The sequence below is a fragment of the Cryptomeria japonica genome, chromosome 3 (assembly GCF_030272615.1).
Source record: "Cryptomeria japonica chromosome 3, Sugi_1.0, whole genome shotgun sequence".
Taxonomy (NCBI): Eukaryota; Viridiplantae; Streptophyta; class Pinopsida; order Cupressales; family Cupressaceae; genus Cryptomeria; species Cryptomeria japonica.
The window spans coordinates 728,703,881-728,725,376 of NC_081407.1; the positions used below are offsets into that span (position 1 = coordinate 728,703,881).

General features: G+C 36.5%; 1 protein-coding gene across 2 annotated transcripts in view; it reads right to left on the reverse strand.

The window, feature by feature from the left end:
• The window catches only part of LOC131032470 (phosphoglucan phosphatase LSF1, chloroplastic), a 185,850-nt gene that overhangs the window by 118,925 nt on the left and 45,429 nt on the right, over positions 1-21,496 (reverse strand). For both annotated transcript variants that reach the window (XM_057963446.1, XM_057963445.1), the window contains exons 3-5: positions 11,008-11,491; positions 9,024-9,095; positions 7,621-7,742 (exon numbers count right to left, since the gene is read on the reverse strand). In XM_057963446.1, coding sequence (XP_057819429.1) covers positions 7,621-7,742; positions 9,024-9,095; positions 11,008-11,491 — 678 coding nt within the window. The remainder of the gene's footprint in view (positions 1-7,620; positions 7,743-9,023; positions 9,096-11,007; positions 11,492-21,496) is intronic.

Sequence of the window (21,496 nt, forward strand, 5' to 3'; positions counted from 1 at the left end):
AGTCCTATGAGCTCTAGGTGACCCCACTGCACTCCTGTTATCCCCTTGCTCCTGATTTTGTCTGTCTTGTGGGTTCATGCGCTCAATCATGGTGGTGAGTGCCTGCAAGGCCTGAGCCATCTGCTGCTGTCCTGTAGCCATTACTCTGAAAAATTCCATTGTTTCTTGCTCCTCATTCCTATCGCCTCTGGGTGGGCTACCCCCTTGCCTGTCACCCATGGTGCCCGGCTGCCTGTCAAATTCTTGTTCCCTGTCAAACAAAGCTCGCCTGCAAGTGTAATATCTGTGAGAGCCAACCTCAGGCGGCTGCATGTGATTGCTAAACCCTCAGGATGGCAGGATTTAGCTCTGATACCAATGTAAGAACCCTTACTAACTTTGCCCTTAAATCATTGATTTCTACCCTTGGGAATTTTGTCAAACACTTGTCTTGTAAAGTCTGTACTTGCTGTTATGAGTTTCTGTTTGTATTGTTTGGGTTTTGTACACTGCAATTAATGTTTTGAATGCCTCTAACCATGGAAGATTGACTAACAATGTCATAGAAATGATATGCCAATTGATTTTGATGCATATAAGTGACTAAAAATAACAACTACAGCTGCTTGACAAATCATCAAACATTTGGCATGCAAACTAGAAATTATGTGGCAGCAGCATAATGAAGTTTTTATTAGTTATTCTCACACCAAATAGTTACAAAGGTATAACATGTAATTTCCAAAACTTATGACAGCAAAATTAGAGAACCTGATATGTAAAATGCTTGCTGCAAATGATGGTCTCCACTCTTCAATGGACTGCCAATTAAACACGTTCCTGCTGTAGCTACGAATAATTTGCCAATTAAATGCCTGATTTCTTAGTACTGTAGCATGTCACTATTCACGCCACTGTAGCGTTTCACTATTCACGGATTACTGTAGCGCGAGTACTGTAGCGTCTACTGTAGCGCGGTTACTGTAGCGTGGTTACTGTAGCGTCTACTGTAGCGTGGGTACTGTAGCAGCAATTGTATCTTGAAATGATTGCTTCAATTCTGATTTTTAATAGCTGCCAAATGAAACTGTAGGTCTGCAATTGATATATATTCGAAAATCTGCATACCCTAGATGTCTTCCCTTCTTTTAAAGCCCAAATAGAACTCCAGAATGAAGCTCTCCTGAAATGCCAAATTCATTGGATATTTCACCACCTCAAATGGTTGCAACACTGAAGAATTGTCGCTCTCCAATGGTTGACTGAATCAGAAACCCTTGGCTTCTTCTCCCAAGTTCATAACAAACAAATATCAATTCTCTGGATGGATGATATAAAATGAGCTCTTAAGTCCCTTTTTATTCTTTCTTATGAGAGCTCGAACACTTTCTTGGCCAATGTGGGATTAAAGACATATTCACACATTATAATATTAAAGTGACTTTATTATTATAAAGTTACTTTATAACTTTATAATAACATTAAAATATTTAAATAAATCACTTAAGTCACTTTTAATTAAATTAATTAAATATAAAGTCACCTTTTTTTTTTTTTTTTATTTAATGACTTAATAAGAAATTAATTTAATCAATTTCTTCTTATTTCTCCACTTAGCCTTCGGAGAATGTAAAGGCTAAGAACTCCACTGAGATGCTAAAAAGGTGAGGACATTACAGAAACTGAATTGTGGGAAATCAAGCTCAAAAGGTTTAAACCTAGAGCTGATTTTGATTATAGAGGTATGAAGGAGAAGATCAAGAAATCCTTTGTGCATGTTCATCGCATTGAAGACGTCTGGGTAGATCTCCACACAGAAGCCGAAGTTCTAAAGATGGATTATTGCAGGCTCACTGTTGAGCAAATTGTTGATTTGAACTTGGTGAATATCCCACAAGGAATGCTGGATGACAGGCATATAATTGATCCTGAATACATTTCACGGAGGGTTGAGGAAGCTCCACTTCCTTTGATCCAATGGTCGCACAAAGAGTGCATATCCATCCTTGAGAGATTTCAGCCTATCTTGGCCAACACCAACGCATGGCTGAAAAGTAATGTTGTTAGGCTTATAAAAATTAAGGTTGGTAAAAAAGATGATTCTACGGGACCTCTTGGATGGTAGTCTGAGATTCAAGTTGACAACAAGGAGGGTGCGTCATCTTCGGGCACAAGCATCAAGTTGCGAGTCGGTCGTGCAGTAGTGCTTCCTCTTGAGGAGACAACAATTCACGGGAAGGAAAAATCATGATTCCATGTTCAGGTGATCGATCTGGATAATCCAGAAGAGGGGCAGGAATCTGATGATGCTCCCAAGTCTCCAGTTTCGGACTCGCCTCATGAGGTCATTCCGCCAGTTTCCATTGAGACGCCTCTTTCTCCTCTTGATTTGCTTGTGGATGAGTCTCCTCAGAATGCCATTCCCATTTCAGCATACGAGCCATCTCCTGATCATCAACAAGAGAGTGTGTTGGAAATTCCTGTGGATATTCCTACTTGCATCCAGTTATCAGAAATTGATACTTCCACTTCTGGTTTTGAAGAATTCATGGGGCAATCTTCATGCCCATTGGTAATTGAGCAAACCGTGGTCGTTGTCCAAACAGATATTCCTCCCAGGATGACCACGGTGATTCAAACAGAAACTGCTTCTCCTTTGCCTACGACTGCTACTGGAGGGGAGTTGATGACTTTGCTTCCATGGCTTAGTTCTTTTACTCCAAAAAGGAAGAAGCAAGAAATCTCATCTGATGCTTTCAATTATCAGCAACTGAAACAGTCGAGATCCAAAGTTGCTAAGAAGGCCAAGACTATCTCTAGGGTAATTGTTGATAACAACAAGATGAAGGTAGCTGAAATTGTGGAACCTATTGCAAATAAGCCATTTGAAGAAATGTCAGTTGCTGATTATAAAGTTACAAGGATAGAGTTGGGCAAACAAACGCATGAGGTCATTAAACATGATGCTCAGTTTTTTGTTGCTTTATTGGTGCAAAGGTGTGATGAGTTTCTAGCAAAGAAAGACAAGCTAGAGGAGGAAAACTGACAGCTTATGGCAGTCGTTCATAAAATCACAAAACCTGTTGCTAAAGGGAGTAACTCCATTGGTTCTTCTAGTTACCAAGAATCAATTCGTGGAGTGGAAAGGGCTGCTCAAAAAGTACAAGCACTGGATTCCTAGGTTGATCAACTTCACGATCTATGTGTACAGGTAATGAAAGACATTTTTCAGATAATGTCTAAGTTGGAAACCATTGAGGAGAAGCTGGATCGGACTTCTAATACTTTCAAAAAGAATCTGGAAAGTGTTGAAAAAAGTTTGACAATCTAGCGTACCATGCCCCAACAACAGCTGAGTGTCCTACAGGAGCACGCCATCATCTCTTCCAGGGTCATGTACTTGGAATTTGAAGAACTCTTGGAAAACAAGGCCCTTGTTTTTAAATCCCTCAATGAAGAGGTCGGTGATGCAAAGAGATTCCGAGATGAAGTTTTCCGAGATATTGTCTCACATTGTGAAAGGGCCTCTTGCAACATAGTAAGTCAGGATGGAGAGCTGATTCCAGAAGAAGAGGTTTTTGCTGATTTACAAATGAGGATTCATAATCAATGGAGGAGCGAACAATTCTCGGCCACTTCAATTTAGACATTGATGAAACACCAAGCCTTTTTGCATGAGTCTATCCCGGATAAAAACAATTTTGCGCTCCTCCGGTGTCATGACACTATTGTGAAGACCATGGTTGTTGCCAATAACACCCATGAACCGAATCCCGAGGAACTACAAATGAGCATTCAGAAATTTCAAGGATTTGTGTCTTCACAAAATGCAACTTAAGTGTTTTTCAACACTTAGTTGAATTTTCCCTCTTTTGTAATCTTTAGTTGTAATTTAGTTTTGACAAGTTACATGTAAAAGTATTTTTTGTAAAAAGCAAGTTACACATTACTTGCACTTTTGTAATTACATGTAAGACAACTACAAGTTGTGTCCGATTAGAACTGTAGTTGGAATAAGTCTTAGTTAGTTGGAATAACTCTTAGTTAGTTAATGAAGTCTCAGTTAGTTATTAAATAAGTCTTGGTGGTTGAGAGAATCTCTCAAGTTAGTTAGGATCCTCCCACCTTTTTCTCAAGGCTCCTCTTTTATAAATACTTGAGGGGTCTATTGTAATGGATATCTTTTGGGAAAGCAAGCAAAAACTCTGCCAAATTTACAGCAAGAAGTCTTTGAGCTTATGTATGTGAATTGAAAGTTTTTTGAAGAATAATAAAGATGGATTACTCAAGTTTTGAGTCTTTGAGCTACATGTTTGAGTTTGAATCTTTTCATTTCTTCCATGTAAAGTGTTTCTAAAGGAGCTTAGTCCAATCTGATTTGAAGTCTTTGAGCTGCAAGTAGAGAAGATTAATTAAAATAGGAAAATCTCTAGAAGGAGCAGCAAGTCTTTGAGCTTGCATCTATTCTTGAAGAAAAATTACTGTTTGATAAGAAATAGCAGCAAGTCTTTGAGCTTGCATTAGTTCTTGTCTTTGTGTTGAAAGAATAGATTATTCTAGTCTTTGAGCTGTTGTCTTTTATTCGTTGTAAAATTTAGTATAGCAAAGGGTAGATAGGACTTTCAATAGTCAAGTCTTTGAGCTTGATATTGCTGTCTCATCCCGAAGGAAGTGACGGGAGTCTTTGAACTTTCAGGAAACTTCATTTCCTTTCTCTCATTTTACTTGAAAGTGGTTACTGCTATTCATATTCAATCGCTATCCTTTTCTATGAAGAGAAAAGGATATTGTTTTTCTTGAAGAAAGAAGAAAGATTGCTGTCCCATCCTATTTTATTTTCAAAGTTGTAGTTAGATAAGGGGAGCCTTCCCTTAACTCGCCGCGAAAACCCTAGAATGTCTGCAAAAATAAATAAATAGACGAAGTTGAAGCCGAAAGGAAGCAATTAGAACGTTTTTTTTGGTCGCGCAATAGGGCATTACCGACGACTTCAAATTTTGAGGTATTTCTATTTAGTATTTACGATTCTTCCTATACTAGTTCCAAAGATTCTAAACTGTAAATTCCTTGACCATGGAGACTTGCGGGAAACAATGGCTACATGTATGGATTTTTTGTATGTTTGGCATTGTTATGTATGTATATGTTTGCGGGAAACTCATATTAAAACTAATATGAGACTGCACAAGAGAGGTTTTTTAAGAATGGAGACTTGCGGGAAACCTAATATTAAAACCTCTCTCTAATATGTTTTCCATTGTTAATTTTTGTTTTAATATATGTTTTAGTTTTAATAAAATTAAGATTATTGATATATGTTTTAAGATTAGGTATAAATTAATATAAGTTAAAACATAGATTTTTAATATATGTTTCAGTTTGATTGCTTTGGTAAATGCTATCTTAATATATGGTAAATGATATATTAAGATTAGGTATAAATTAAGATTAAAATTGATATATGTTTGATATATGTTTTAATATATGTTTTAGTTTTAATATTAAACCTCTTTATGTATAAATTAAGAAACTAATATGAGTTTGTCTTTGTTATGTATGTATATGTTTTAAGAAGTTTGCCATTATTGCACATGTATGTTTTATTTTCTGTATGTTTGTTATGTATGTATTATGTATGTATGAAACTAATATTGTTATGTATGTATATGTTGAATGGTCATTGTTTGGGATTATGAATTAAATGTTACGAATGATTAAGATGACTTTGTAATGCAAGTACATTCCCAAACCATTAAGAATATTTGAATAACAATTATGGTTAGAAAATTCAATAGAAGAGGTTGCATACAAACTGTTTGACAAAATGCCTATGAAGCATAATTTGAGAAAAAATGCCAGTTTGTTCTGGATTTTGACAATAACCTGGAGTTTCAACAATCCCTTCCTCCTTCAATGGCCTCACTTAAAACCTCTCTTGTGCAGTCATAGTGAATATAAAACCTCTCGTGCAGTAATTTTCAGATTTTAAAAAACAATACAATAACAGGTAATGTAGGTAATCTATCACCTGACACGGATTTCTGATTAAACATAATTTCTAATTAAAACATCTCACATCTGACATAATGCTGATTAGAACATAGTTTCTGATTTAGAGAACCCAACATGTGAAAAAAACTTAATCTCAATTAGAACATAATTTCCTGCAATTCATGTGTTCAAGTGTCTATTTTATTTGCCTACAATATCTCTATGCTATGGAAATGCCCTAAAATATATAAAACAAAGTAGTTTTCGATTGTTTTTCTGCAATTTTTTACGTTTTTTTGTAAATCCGATTTTTTCCCGATTTTTTTAAAAAATCTTATACTTTTGTTTTGCCGATTAATTCCCCAAACGATTATTGCTTCCTTGGTATAGAGTCTGGAATGTGTATGATGAGGATATCTCCTTGTGTACAAAAAACAAGATTGTTGATTTTGAGAGGCAATCTATGGAGGATGTAGTTATCGTAGAAGCAATAGGCATCAGATTAGAAGGTAGATGATGCCAAACACTCAAACGTGAGGCTAAGGAGTCATTACCATCTAGTTCCAGGGTGGAGCCACAACCTTGTAGTATGAGTATGGCGCTCTAGCTGATTACAAGGAGTGCGCCCTTACCTCAATTTTTCACTAGACTGGGGAAGAGAAAGTTGTAAATTATTGTAACTTACAAAATATGCAAGTTATGATGATGATTTTCAAGGACAATCATCAGAAATTCATAATACATATCATGGTTATTGGTGAGCCATTGTATTCACATGATGATGCAATATTGTACTCTTTTTGTGTTCAAATCTAATAGGAAACACATTCCCAACATTCTACAAATTCATTTAATACATTTGTAACTGTATTTTGCATAAAATTTATGTTTTTAAAGGAACTTGCATATTTTAAAAATTTCCAAGTTTTCGCCAAGTTGCCAAGTCCAAGTCAAATTTGCGTCTACCAATGTTTTGTCCAATCTGAGTGTGTGAACTATGCTACCAATAGTAGCAATCCAATTGGAAATGCAATAGTACATAAGAGTAGGAACCTAAATAATGCCATGCAATACCCAATCTTTGACCAAGAACTTTTGACATGCTATGACTTTTACTAGTTAGACATCTTATCAACTATGGTTAAACCTCATTTGAAGAGTTTTACAAGTGATTGGTAACAATGACCACTTAAAACCCACATTAACATCATCATCTACTTTCCTCATTATAAATCATCAAAGTGACATCACAAGGTAGCAAAGCTAAGAGGGAAAAAAAGATAGAACCAAATTCCCAAATGCAATTTAATCTAATAAAAAGTATGCAGCAAAAAGCAACAATGATAGATAAGATGCCTACATTTGATCAACATCCCTAGAAAAAGTATGCAGCAAAAAGCAACAATGATAGATAAGATGCCTACATTTAACCTATTGAGATCAACCGAACCGTCAACATTGTAGGTGGACATTTTAAAATGTATGCATAAGCAATATTAACCTCATTTATACACAATTGACATCACTGTCTAGTAAAATTCTGATGCATAACCTATACAACAAGGAAAAAACAATTCAGATAAAATAGTTTTACATGTAAAACAAGACAGGATAAAGAGCTGTGAAAGTAATTTCTTTGGAAGAGATCACCTTATTGAGCAATTGACCACTGTAATGGAATTTTGTTCAAATGCCTTGCTGATAGCTTGGGAATCAATCCCCCAGTTTTCTTGTTCATTTTTGCATTGCAAGTTCAATACAGCTGTTATGCCCTACACCAAATTCAGACCATAAACCAAACAATTACAAAAATGATAATAAACATGACTGCAGAAGGTTATGTACATATGTACGGGTGCTGTTTTCGAAAACTATAAGCATGTGCTTCTCTTTAAAAAGTGATGCCTGTAAAAATCTCTTGTTCCAAAATATTCAGAAAAAGTTGTATATAAGAACGGAAAACCAAGAATAAAATGTGAGTGCAGGGTTGCTGCCTCAATGCTGGAAACCCAATATTTGGGATTCAATTCAAGAAGCCACTTCTTATTTTCTCATTTAACGGGAAAAATAGTTTTTAACTGCTGAAAGCCGTTCATTTATATAGTAAAGGAAAATGTAAGTATTACATACTGATAAAAGAAAAAAGAAGACACTCGGCAAGCATGCACAGCCAATGAAAAATCTCAGCAGCATGCTTTGAGAAGCGGATTTCAGAGCAGAACATTTAAATTTTATACTAATAAAATTCCATCAAAGAGATAGTTAATTAAAAGACAAACATTCCATATGCAAGGTATGGCTGCAGATCCTCATCTAGCATTTACAGAAGGGATGGTAGCCAACTCTTAAGTAGCAATTTCATAGGCAATACTTGCAGATATTGAATCAGTATTGAAACTAATGAAAATTGATGGCAAGAAAAAGAAATTCATCTGGAATCATATTTAATACAATTCTTAATAACATTGAATGATGTAAAAAATGTTATTTGGAGTCCCAAATTAGTAATAACTTGTGGAAATTGATCAGCAGATACATGTCAACAAAATTTGTTTTGATGTTAGTCTAGAACATAGTTTAAAAACTTGGGACTCAGAAATTACTTAGCTAACCCAAAAAATTGAAAAACTCAAGTCTCAGCAAAAACTCAGCAAATTTAGCAAACAAAATGTAAATAAATCTTCTAAAATATTCTTCAAAAACATGCATATTACTGAATTTACAGAACTTAATAAAAGTTAGAGTTCAATGCACATTATACACCAACAAACGAATCCAAATGCGAATGTCAACAAAAATTACAAATCATAAATGACAGCCAAACTTAAGAAAGGGGAAATGACATAAAACATAGTTTAATTATGCCAAGAGGTATTCTATAGTAGCAGGAAGGAGTCTCATGTTGTGACTGTACATAAAGACTAAAACACAACCAAAACTATATTAAAAAGGGTCAAAATTTATTGTAAATGCGATTAAGTTAACATGAAAACTCTAACAAGATATCACAAGAGATAATATATGGAAAAAGGAGGATAAAAAATTGGTCATACCGTGTTATTTGAAAGGGAATACACATCTTCTTCTGTCTGTATGCATGATCCAACAAATATATGCTCTGTGACCTGCAAAGTCAAACATAGATAATATAACTGCCAATTTTAAGACTTACACAATTACCGATATCCCAAGTAATGTATAAAGAACTTGTCTGCAGTATATTTGTTGTCACATGTGGATTCTTAAACATATGTACAAACTATAATTGGTACATGGAGCTATATGTGACCCTGGTGCAGATATGTTTTCTTTGGAAGTGCACATACTTGCTCGGTCCTAAGACCAGGGAGTTTGTATAATTTTCATCAACTTATGACTTGAATGTTCAACAACTATATCTTTCTGAAAAAAAAATCATTTAATCAATCAGAAAATAGAGCTTCCATACTATATCACAATTTTCTTTCAGCAAGGAAGTACAGATTACACTTAAATTATTTTCATTGCTGTCCTTCCCAGGCCTCTTTGGATTACTCTTTCCTTAAAATAAAACAGGAAAAATAATCAACTAAATTTAGAGATATAAAGACTAACAGAAATTCATTACCTAAGAAAAAGTCCTCTACCTACTAAGCTAAATTGACCCTATGGATGCTGAAAAGAGTTGTTTTATGTGGAGGCGCAAAAATTAAAAACTATATATTAGCACCAGCACTAGCAAGAAAATTATATGTAGGAAAATGTGAAACACAAAAAAGTTTGCTTGACATGCAAAGTCCATAGAAATTAATGAAATTAAATTAATGTCCATACAGACCAAATAGGTCAAATAGTTCATAGAGAGCTAAAGAGTGCATCATTTGTGATCCACAATAAGCAGTTTACTGAACGTCTTTCTAATAGTTCTAATCTTTGAACTAAATTGAAAGTAGAGTTCTATTTCCAAGAAACTTTGATTGAAACACAGATTGCAAATAGTTATCATGGGATGGGAACTGGCAATAGTACAAGAGGCATGAATGGGTACCAACATGCCTTTTTTCAAAAACATTGGAGACCTGTACTTGGAGCTGCATAAATTTAGAAAAAAATAATAATGCAAAGGATATGCAACTTTAAAGAATGTGAATTACTATTAGCTTAAAAATTAAAACATTAACATTTTAAAGTATTGAAATAGATGTCAACAAAAGCAAAAGCTAATTAAGTTGAATTTGATAGTTATTATCATTATATAAAAAAATTAAATATTAAACCATAATCATCTGGAGATGGCAAAGAGACCAGGAAGGGAATACCATTATTTTAAAAACATGGTAGGGGAGTCCTTGAAGATGACTATATTTTCAAGAAATTGATAAAAGTTCAATGCACATGCTCATCTTAAGCCTTATTATTGTTTCTCTTCAAACTATTACCTCTTTGGGATTTCATTCAAAAGAAATTCTGCCATTAAAAAAATTGTAAATTTTGATGTAAAAAATAGAAAATTACAAGTATACTGTATTTCTTTAGTTCTTTTAGCTTTTGTCAGCCACATATCAGCACTTTAGGAAAACTTAGTCTGATTTATATGATATATCTAAGAAACCTCTAATAGTAAGTTTCCAATTTTAAAAGGATGCTTCTAGGAGACATATAAATAGTAATACACAAAGAAACTTCATCTTGAGTCTTTGGATGCGTCCCCATATGGGTCTCCAAGATAGGGACAAGTTTCTGATGCAAAAGATGATTACCAAGGGTCAAGGTACAAATTTCTTGGTAACTATGTGTAAAATAGATGGAGCACTTCTAGGTCAAGACTTCTGAGATCATATTTGTAAGGATGATCTTATTTTCTCAGCATATTATCCTTGAAACTTTGGAGGTCATTGTCCTTTATTCTTTTTTAGAATTCATTCGACTAATAGAGTTCTGCAAAGATGGATGATACCAAAAATTCTACCATGAAAAATAATGAGCAAATTCGGATGAGTCTAATACTTATTGGTGCGTTAAATCAATAGTGCACAAAACAAAACACATATACATCACCTTTGTGTATCTCATGCCAAGAGAATGATTGTAAGACAGCTCTCCTTCAGCTCGCTTAAGTGCATTTATATATTCATCAACAGGAAAACTACCATATGTCCATTCTACTCCATCTATAGACTCTTCCTCAGTAAATAAAGCAACAATTTCATCTGATGGTTGAACAGGCATCAGCTTGCTTGATGAACTCATCTGTGTTTTTGAAGCAGGAGTTCCATTACTTGTGAAGCTTGCTAGAGTTTTCCATCCCTTTGGCTGAAGGAACTTTGAAGAAAACAAGACAAACCCAGCTTGTCCAGTTATCCCAGCTTCCGGATGAAGACTTGGTGTCAGCTTATTTTTGTCCCATGTAACAATTGGAACTCTACCACGATTATATGTTGGTTCCGGATTCTTTGTCAGAGGAAACCGTTGAATTGGAAAAGGAAATGTAGGCCTTTCCAAAATCAGGTTTACAGGTCCGCTTTTTCCTTTTATCACCTTCCTGTAGAAATCAGTGAATGACATGCTAAGAAAATAACATTGGAAATGAAATGCAGGTGTCCAAATATTTATTTTATTATACATCTATCATATGCTTCAAAGATTTTATTGATTACCAAGTAAGCAATACTTTAAATTAATAGATCTCATCTTTTAGAATTTCTATATAATCAACTTATACATTTAATTAACCTGATATTGAAAATGAATTAAAAGAAGGAAATGTAAAGCCCTTAAGATGAAAAGGACTTCAAGCGAGAGTCCAAATGCTAAAAAATTATAAGATTGCAATTAATATAGGAAAACCTAAAAAACTCAAATTTTATAGATTTGATGGCTCTACGTTTAAAATTAACCCTTTTGTCATTAAAGACTACTTGAGCAAGCTTCTTGGACAAAAGCTTGAGCATTAAGGGGACTACGGAATAAAATGATCAATAAAGACAACAGCTTTATGAAACAGATATATGGATATCTTTTTTACTAAAGTTAGAAATATTATACTAAATTGTTGGAAAATTACATCAAATACATACTAGTCTGGCCAGGCTTCAAAGCTCCTGTTCTTCAACTTTTTGAGACCACCATGGCCACCAAAACCATAGACAATAATACCAACAGATAAAAACCTTACCACCAAGAACATATTGACTAATAGGACAGAGAAGAGATCCAAATTAACTCTATCTACCATGGTATGCAAGATTTATCCATCTTTCAAATAGTTAAAGCAGAAGATTCCTTGACTGTATTGCTCAATTTGCCTAGAACAGAGCAAATGGTACTACCACCAAATATTACCGTAACAGATGCTTTCCCTTTCATAGCACCTACAATGATTTCCAAGGATTTTAGAATGACAAAAGGCCTTTGATTGTAGCGAATGCCACTACAATTGCACAAAATGACAACATTAACATAATATCCACAAGGGGCTATGGAACTTTCCATCTTCCAGGGAACATCAGTAGTGTGATAAAAATATGAAGTCCACACACCAAAGGGCATCCTTCCAAAACATAAAAATTATGAGACACTGAGGAAGTCCTCTTTGCATCACCACTAATAGCCATGATTGCAAAAAAGAAATATAACCATCAGTATGAAGAGAAACTAAAAGTTGGTGCATAAAAACTAGGGGTCAAGAGGCTTAGCATCAAAATTACCTTTTGAACACCAATTGAAGGTCTCACTTTCACTTTGGATAAGCCTTTCATCAACACATACCAAATCGACTTGCAAATATCTATGAACGATTATTTCACCCAGCTGTTGACGATCACCATTTCTTGCATCATCCATCTAATGCTACAGATATTACCTTTTACATCCCCAAGGTTGCAAGTTTCTCTTTCACCTCCATGAGATGGAACATAATTGTAATTGTACTCTCCTCAAAATTCTTAATGCAATTAATGATTAAGTCCCAGCCACTAAAGCATTGGAAGCATGGTTACTGTTTTTGTCTAAGGCAGACTTACACCTTTCCTAAGACCCTCTCCACAGCCAACTTGTATCTCACCAGCCTCTCCTCCACTTCAGCATGAGTAACTACTACCCCTTCTCATAACCCACACCTCTACTACTAAAATTTTCTGACACCCTCCCAACACCTCCTCAACTACCACTTAGATTACCATTTTCCTTGCCCACATCTACACTACTACTGATTAACTGTTCTAACATCCACACTTTTGTTAGTTTGGCTACCCCATAAACAATTTATTTTCTTTACTAACATGACAGTCAGCTTCTAAAGGCTACATCATCTACGATAAACCTTATCGATTACTTTTACAAGTCCACTAACAACTAGATTTTGTCCATACCATGAACAACACAAAGTGAAGATCTCAATATCTTCCTTTGGTTGTTCGGAAGTCCCTAAGCTCAGATCCTGCATACAAGACCCTTGAATTACCTCCTGTTTTTCAATGCCAACCAATTTTTTGCCTCCTTGCTTGCCTAACAAGGAAATGCATTTTGTGTATGGTCAAGGTGTTCGTTGAAAATTTTGTACACTCGTGAAAGCAAACAAAATTGTGACTTCAACCACAGTCGCGTGAGTATGAAACTCTCCTAATTAAGGGAAGGCTCCCCCTATCTAACTAAAACTGAAATAAAAACAGGATGGGATAGCACTCTTCCTTCTTTCTTCAAGGAAGCCTATATCCTTTTCTCTTCACAGAAAAGGATAGCGATTGAATATGAACAGCAGTAACCACTTTCAAGTGAAATAAGAGAAAGGAAATGAAGTTTCCTAAAAGCGCAAAGACTTCCGTCACTTCCTTCGGGACGGGACAGCAATATCAAGCTCAAAGACTTGATTATTGGAAGTCCTATCTACCCTTTGCTATACTAAAATCTACAACGAATAAAAGAAAACAGCTCAAAGACTGAAATAATTTATTCTTTCAACACAAAGACAAGAACTAATGCAAGCTCAAATACTTGCTGCTATTTCTCATCAAACAATAATTTTTACTCAACAATAGACGCAAGCTCAAAGACTTGCTGCCCCTTCTAGAGACTTTCCTATTTTAATTAATCTTCTCTACTTGCAGCTCAAAGACTTCAAATCAGATTAGACTAAGCTCCTTTAGAAACACTTTGCATGGAAGAAATAAAAAGATTCAAACTCAAATATGTAGCTCAAAGACTCAAAACTTGAGTAATCCTTCTTTATTATTCTTCAAAACCTTCAATTCACATACATAAGCTCAAAGACTTCTTGCTGTAAATTTGGTAGAGTTTTTGCTTGCTTTCCAAAAAATATCAAAATTACAATAGACTCCTCAAGTATTTATAGAAAAAGAGCCTTGAGAAAAAGGTGGGAGGATCCTAACTAACTTGAGAGATTCTCTCAACCACCAAGACTCATTCAATAACTAACTAAGACTTCATTAGCTAACTAAGAGTTACTCCAACTAACTAAGACTTATTCCAACTACAGTCCTGATCGGACACAACTTGTAGTTGCCTTACATGTAATTACAAAAGTGCAAGTAATGTGTAACTTGCACTTTACAAAAAATACTTTTACATGTAACTTGTCAAAACTAAATTACAACTAAAGATTACAAAAGAGGGAAAATTCAACTAAGTGTTGAAAAACACTTAAATTGCATTTTGTGAAGACACAAATCCTTGAAATTTCTGGATGCTCGCTTGTAGTTCATCGGGATTTGGTTCATGGTTGTTCTTGGCAACAACCATGGTCTTCACAATAGTGTCGTGACACCGGAGGAGTGCAGAATTGTTTTTATCCAGGATAGACTAGATTTCATGCAGAAAGGCTTGGTGTTTCATCAATGCTTGAATTGAAGCTGCCGAGAATTGTTCACTCCTCCATTCATTATAAATCCTCATCTGTAAATCAGCAAGAACTTCTTCTTCTGGAATCAGCTCTCCATCCTGACTTACTATGTTGCAAGAGGCCCTTTCACAATGTGAGACAATATCTCGGAAAACTTCACCCTGGAATCTCCTTATATCACCGATCTCCTCAATGAGGGATTTAAGAACAAGGGTCTTGTTTTCCAAGAGTTCTTCAAATTCCAAGTACATGACCTTTGAAGAGATGATGGCATGCTCCTGCAAAATACTCGGCTATTGTTGGGGCATGGTACGCCAGATTGTCAGACTCTTCTCAATACTTTACAAGTTCTTTTTGAAGGTATTAGAAGTCTGATCCAGTTTCTCCTCAATGGTCTCTAGCTTAGATATTATTTGAAAAATATCTTTCATTACTTGTACACATTGATCATGAAGTTGATCAACCCAAGAATCCAGTGCTTGTACCTTTTGAGCAGCCCTTTCCACTCCACGAATCGATTCTTGGGAACCAGAAGAACCTACGGAGTTACTCCCTTCAGTAGCAGGTTTTGTGATTTTATGAATGGCTGCCATAAGCTGTCAGTTTTCCTCTTCTAGCTTGTCTTTCTTTGCTAGAAGCTCATCACACCTTTCCACCAATGAAGTAACAGAAAACTGAGCATCATGTTTAATGACCTTGTGCGTTTGTTTGCCCAACTCTATCCTTGTAACCTTATAATCAGCAGCTGACATTTCACCAAGTGGCTTATCTGCAATAGGTTCCACAATTTCAGCTACTTTCATCTTGTTACTGTCAACCGTTACTCTGGAGATAGTCTTGGCCTTCTTAGCAACTTTAGATCTGGACTGTTTCAGTTGCTGATAGTCAAAAGCATCGGGTGAGATCTCTTGCTTCTTCCTTTTCGGGGTGAAAGAACTAAGCCATGGAGGCAAAGTCATCAACTCTCTTCCGGTAGCAGCCGTAGGCAAAGGAGAAGCAGTTTCTGTTTGAATTACCGTGGTCATCCTAGGAGGATCATCTGTTTGGATAGTGACCACGGTTTGCTCAGTTACTAATGGACATGAAGATTGCCTCACGAACTCTTCAAAACCAGAAGTGGAAGTATCAATTTCTGACAACTGAATGCAAGCAAGATTATCCTCAGGAACTTCCAACACAGTCTCTTGTTGATGACCAGGAGATGGCTCGTATGCTGAAATAGGAATTGCATTCTGAGGAGACTCATCTCCAAGCAAATCAGGAGGAGAAAGCAGCGTCTCAATGGAAACTGGAGGAATGATCTCAGGAGGCGAGTCTGAAACTGGAGACTTGGGAGCATCATCAGACTGCTGCCCCTCTTTTGGATTATCGAGGTCAATCACCTGAACATGGAATCGTGATTTTTCTTTTCCACGAACTGTCGTCTCCTTAGGAGGAAGCACCACTGCACGATTGACCCGTAACTTGATCCTTGTGCCTGAAGATGAAGCACCCTCCTTATTGTCAATCTGAATTTCAGACTTCCGTCCAAGAGGCCCAGTAGAATCATCTTCTTTACCAACCTTGATTTTAATAAGTCTGATGGCATTACTTTTCAGCCATGCATTGGTGTTGGCCAAAATAGGCTGAAATCTGTCAAGGATGGAGATGCACTCCTTGTGTGATCATCGGATCAAAGGAAGTGGAGCTTCCTCCACTCTCCGTGAAGTTTATTCAGGATCAAGTATATGCCCGTCATCAATCATCCCTTGTGGGATATTCGCCAAGTTCAAATCAACAATTTGCTCAACAGTGAGCCTGCAGTAATCCATTTTCAGAACTTCGGCTTCGGTGCGGAGATCTACCCAAATGTCTTCAATGCGATGAACATGCACAAAGGATTTCTTGATCTTCTCCTTCATACCCCTATAATCAAAATCAGCTCTAGGTTTAAACCTTTTGAGCTTGATTTCCTGCAATTCAGTTTCCATGGCCTTTGTCTTCACAGATGTGACAAGGGAGTATTGGCCAATTTTCAATGGGTTTGTGGTAGAGATCCCCATTCCAACCTTGTGTCTAGCAAACTGAAAAGTGTGAACAGCCATGATCTGTCTTCCCAACTCCATAAGAATTATCTTATTGGTTGGGTATCTCCGAAGCATGTATGGCTGACCATCATTGCATCCGATCCTCATATAGGTGAAGGTGGGAAACTACAGAAATAAACATCCATACTCGCACACCTTGCCCCATGCCTCATCTGATACTCTCTTGTTCCTGAGATTTCTGTCAAACTGACACATGAAATATCCGAAGAATGCATCTTGGACTCTTCTGAAATGCAATCTGCTAGGTTTCAATGGCAACTGGTCATAATATTCCCAAAATGGTATAAGTGAGCGATCACCCCTGGTAGAAAGACCTGGAATGTGTCTGAGTGATGTTGCTAAATATACCAAATAAGAATTCATGAAGAAGGTCATGGTGGTAGGAATTGCTGCAAGTTGTTCGCACAAGGCATCGCTGATGACTTCTCCCCATGAAATGTGATGTGACTGTCGTACGAACATAATGAACTGATACATCCATGGCTCAAAGACATTGGAATGCTCAAGGCCCATCATCTTGCTGAGAAGAGTGATGGTGTCTCCTATCTCCCATTTGAAATCGCAGCGGTACAACTTCGCCCACCTTGAGAAGGAGGCTCGTGGCTCTTGGATCCACCTATTGATGTATCGCTTGCAATCTTTTTCCCTTTTCACATAATACTCTGCTGCACTTTCTTTGGAGATTTCCATATAAACTGGTGCGGGAGGTATTGTGATGACCTTCTCGATTGTATCTGCATCGAGATGAATTATAGCTTCGCCATCATCATTTTTGATGACTCTTGACTCCTTGTCAAAATGATGGGTGCAGGCAAGAACAAACTCAGGTTCTAGGGCAGGCACCGGGAAGGAAGATGCATGATGGATATGGCTATCCAACAGCCACTGCAAGTTATTATCTTGTGGATCTTCTACCCTGTTGACAAATTCTGCCATATCAACGTGCCCTATCTCCGTGTCTCTGATGCAATCCAAAGGAGAAGAAACCTGGAAAGGTGCAATCTTGTTTTGGTATTTGTCATATTTGTATTTCATCTTCTTTGGAGTTGGAGATGCCGGCAAATCTGACATTGATTGTGAACCTGGAATACTGTGATGAAGACTTAAAAGAGTTAAGGCAACATCATAGTCAGCTGCAAATATCATTCTTCCTTCTCCAAATTGGTAAAACTTTGATCCTTGAACTTTACGATTTTGTGAGAGGAAGAGGGGAAATATGTAGAAATGGGAAAATCTTGACTTTGACCAATTTCAGATCTTGGGAGAATTTTCGCAAGTATACAAGTTGGAAAGGACATACATGCAATCAGGGTTTTAAAACCTGAATACAAGTAAACTTGTAAATTCGAAAATGGAGAAATGGACGAAAAATGAGATTTTGACTTGCAGAAAATACCGGAAATGGAAAGTACGGATATGGGGAACATGAATGGATAGAAATGGGAAAATCCGGGAAAGTCATTTTCATGAAAATGGGAAGAACTCTTCAACATGTAATCCGGTTTTAAAACCCTGAATTTGCAAGGGAGGGGTATTTCACACTTTTTAACTTGGAATTTCAACCAAAAATGGTTAAATTCCTTAACCGTAGGGGAAGAACAAGAATTTCCAGCGAACTTGTAATCGAGATTAAAAATCCCGAAGACAAGTAAAGAGGGAATTTTGGGAAGAACAATGCAATTCGAAAATTGCATACCAAGGGGAAGATTTCTCTCACAAAAACCGATTTTTGGGGGAAGAACAACACATATTTACAAAAATGCAACTAAGAAAGAAAACTAAGAAAGCAAGAAAATAATAAAATAAAGGAAAGAAAGGAAAGAAGCCATACCTTTCTTGAAAATGCAAATGCTTCTCCAAATATGCAATAATCTTTGGAAAGAAGAAGGAAAACCAGTAAATAGAAGCAATCCGCAATGCCAAACCCTTATCACATTTTTGCAAAAAATGCCCCAAATTGATAAATGTAGCAGCAACCCCGAATTTGGAGGATTAAAACGCCAATAAGAGAGCACAACCAAGAGGATTGGAACAAAACGCCTAAGGAGGAGTTGAAGAAATGATGACAAACGTTTGCAAAACGTAGCCAAAGGAGTCATGTGGAGGAAAACGTGGCCATCATTTCTATCTTCAATGGCATCATTAAGTAGCTTAAAACTCTTCTCAAACTCCACGCATAGGTAGGAGAGGGCAAAACGTTTTAGGAGAATGCAGCTTCATTAAGTTCTAACCCCTCAAAATGTGGCATTAAAGAAAAACGTGTTTGCTGATCTAGGGCGAAAAAGCAGTCAATGCAACCTCCATTTGGTGTGAAAGATGTCCATGAATGCATGAAAATAGGGTAGAAGCAAAAACGCCTTTCCTCCCTAGAAAATCTCCACAAAAAATTGCTTTGAATTCTTCAAAAACCGTTTTTTTCCTTGCATTTCGGGTTTCTTGGAATGAAAGACAAGTTCGATTTTGCATAACAAGTGAAAATCGGGTTTTTGGGAGAGGAAGACAAGTTTTATTTACTTGTAAAAGGGAAATAAAATCCTTACAACAAGTTAGAAATTCTTGCACATATGTAATGGGGATTTAAAATCCCTATTACATGTAAAAACCATTAAAGTAGGGGTTTTTAGACCAAACTGCAAGTTTACTTGTAATTAGGCGAAAAAATCCCTATTTTAACTAAACATGACCAAAAAACAATTAAAAATGACAAAAAAAAGAGGGAAGGGAAATTTAAAACAAATTGCAAGTAACATCTTTTAATAAAAATGCACATGTTATAAGCTAAAAATTCCCCTACAACAACCAAAACAATGAATATCATTAAAACTTGCAGTTTGAAGAAAATTCTCCACCTGCAGTCGGGATTTTAAAACCCGAAATTGAAGGAAAGACATAGCAAACAAACCCAGAATTTGACGAAATTCGAAACGTAGTTCGAGGATAGACTGAGAATTAAGCTAGTCCAAGGATTCGTCAAAATTCTGCCTCGGGAAGCGTGCCATAGAGTAAAAATTTTCAATTTTTCATAAAAATTTCATGTAGTGGTCCTTCATTTTTGGAAACAAAAATGAGGACAACACAAGGCCAACTAAATATTTCCTTTCCAATTCTTCCCTAGAAACCTACTCAATGAATCAACACTTCTTCCCTAAGGAAAGCAATTCCTTTTCTTTTCCACTATTTCCAATAAATGTCTCAAGACATGTCATATATACGATAGGAAGAGGTAGAAAAGTGGAAACATCTACCTAATTATTAGATTTTTCCTTCACCAATCCTATTCAACTAGCATGCTTCCATGCACTGGATGCACTTGTCTCCATCCCTAGCTTATATCTCATAACAAATCTGTAGGCAACAATGCAGCAAACTGAGAGAGGGGGGGTGAATCAGTTTGCACAAAAACTTTCTGCAACTTAAACCACAAATCAAAGCTGATAATTAACAGTTATAGCATAAAATACCACCACATCAATATCACACATAACACCAAGATTTTTGACATGGAAAACCCGGTCAAGGAAAAAACCATGGTGGGAACCTACCCACAATGAGATAATACCCTGTTAGGAGTAAATGAAATATCACAATGGGGAATGCACATGCATTCAGGCACACTGCCTAGAGCTCACTGCCTAGAGCTCACTGCTCAAATAAGAAACCCAGAAAGGCTACAACCTTTAGGGAAGGTGTTGTACTCTGCACAGCACACCCTCATTTCATAGGGACCCCCATTTTTGGTCTAAATCTGCCCGATAGAGGAAAGGAGGGAATGAATGATCCTGCAACTCAGAGCCATTAATCCTAAGTCAAATCCTAGGTCGCGTAGGGAGGTCGAACAGTTCAAAAATTGCACATGTCTTGCAAAATGGCCGACTTTCATCAAGGAAAATTGAGTCGTTTTTGCAAATCGCGCCAATGGTTCAAATAACCCGAAGTTCGTAGGCAAAGGCATTTTAACTTGAAGAAGCAAAATTGTTTAATACATGCAGAATGGCCAAAATTTGAGAGGTAGGCGTTTAAAACCAAAAGGGAAATCATCTTTCAAAAACATCCAAATACCCGAACATCATCACAACCCTAGTCGCTGGTGTAAATCCAAAATCGTACAAAAAAAGAGAGGTGCGCGAATTTCATTGGGCGCTCGAAAACAAAGCCAAAGACCACGCATTTCATCTTAGATGCCCAAGTTTTGTGAGAGGCGTCTAAAATTTTGGCATTCGAGGGCAAAAGGCCATGCAAATTTCATTCGAAAGTACCTGAGTTTTGCATAAAGCCAAAATTGCCACATTTTCTGTGAGTTGCCAAGTTTCAAAGGGAGGAAGCAAAAGGTCGCGCGTTGAAGCTAATCTGCCCAAAATTCATCTGCAGAAAAAGAAAACCAAAACCAAAGTTAGCACGATTTGTCTAAGATGGCAGAATTTGTTTTAAGTTGCAAAAGTAAACTTCACCCATAGAAATCAAATTGCCCGAAGTCGCGAAAACACAAGCAAAGGAAAATTTAAGTGTAAATTTGAAAATCGCACATTAACTTCAGAATGTCAAAAATTTCTTTAAGGCTGGGCATTTATAATCGCACTTTTACCCCTGTTTGGCCAAAAAGCAC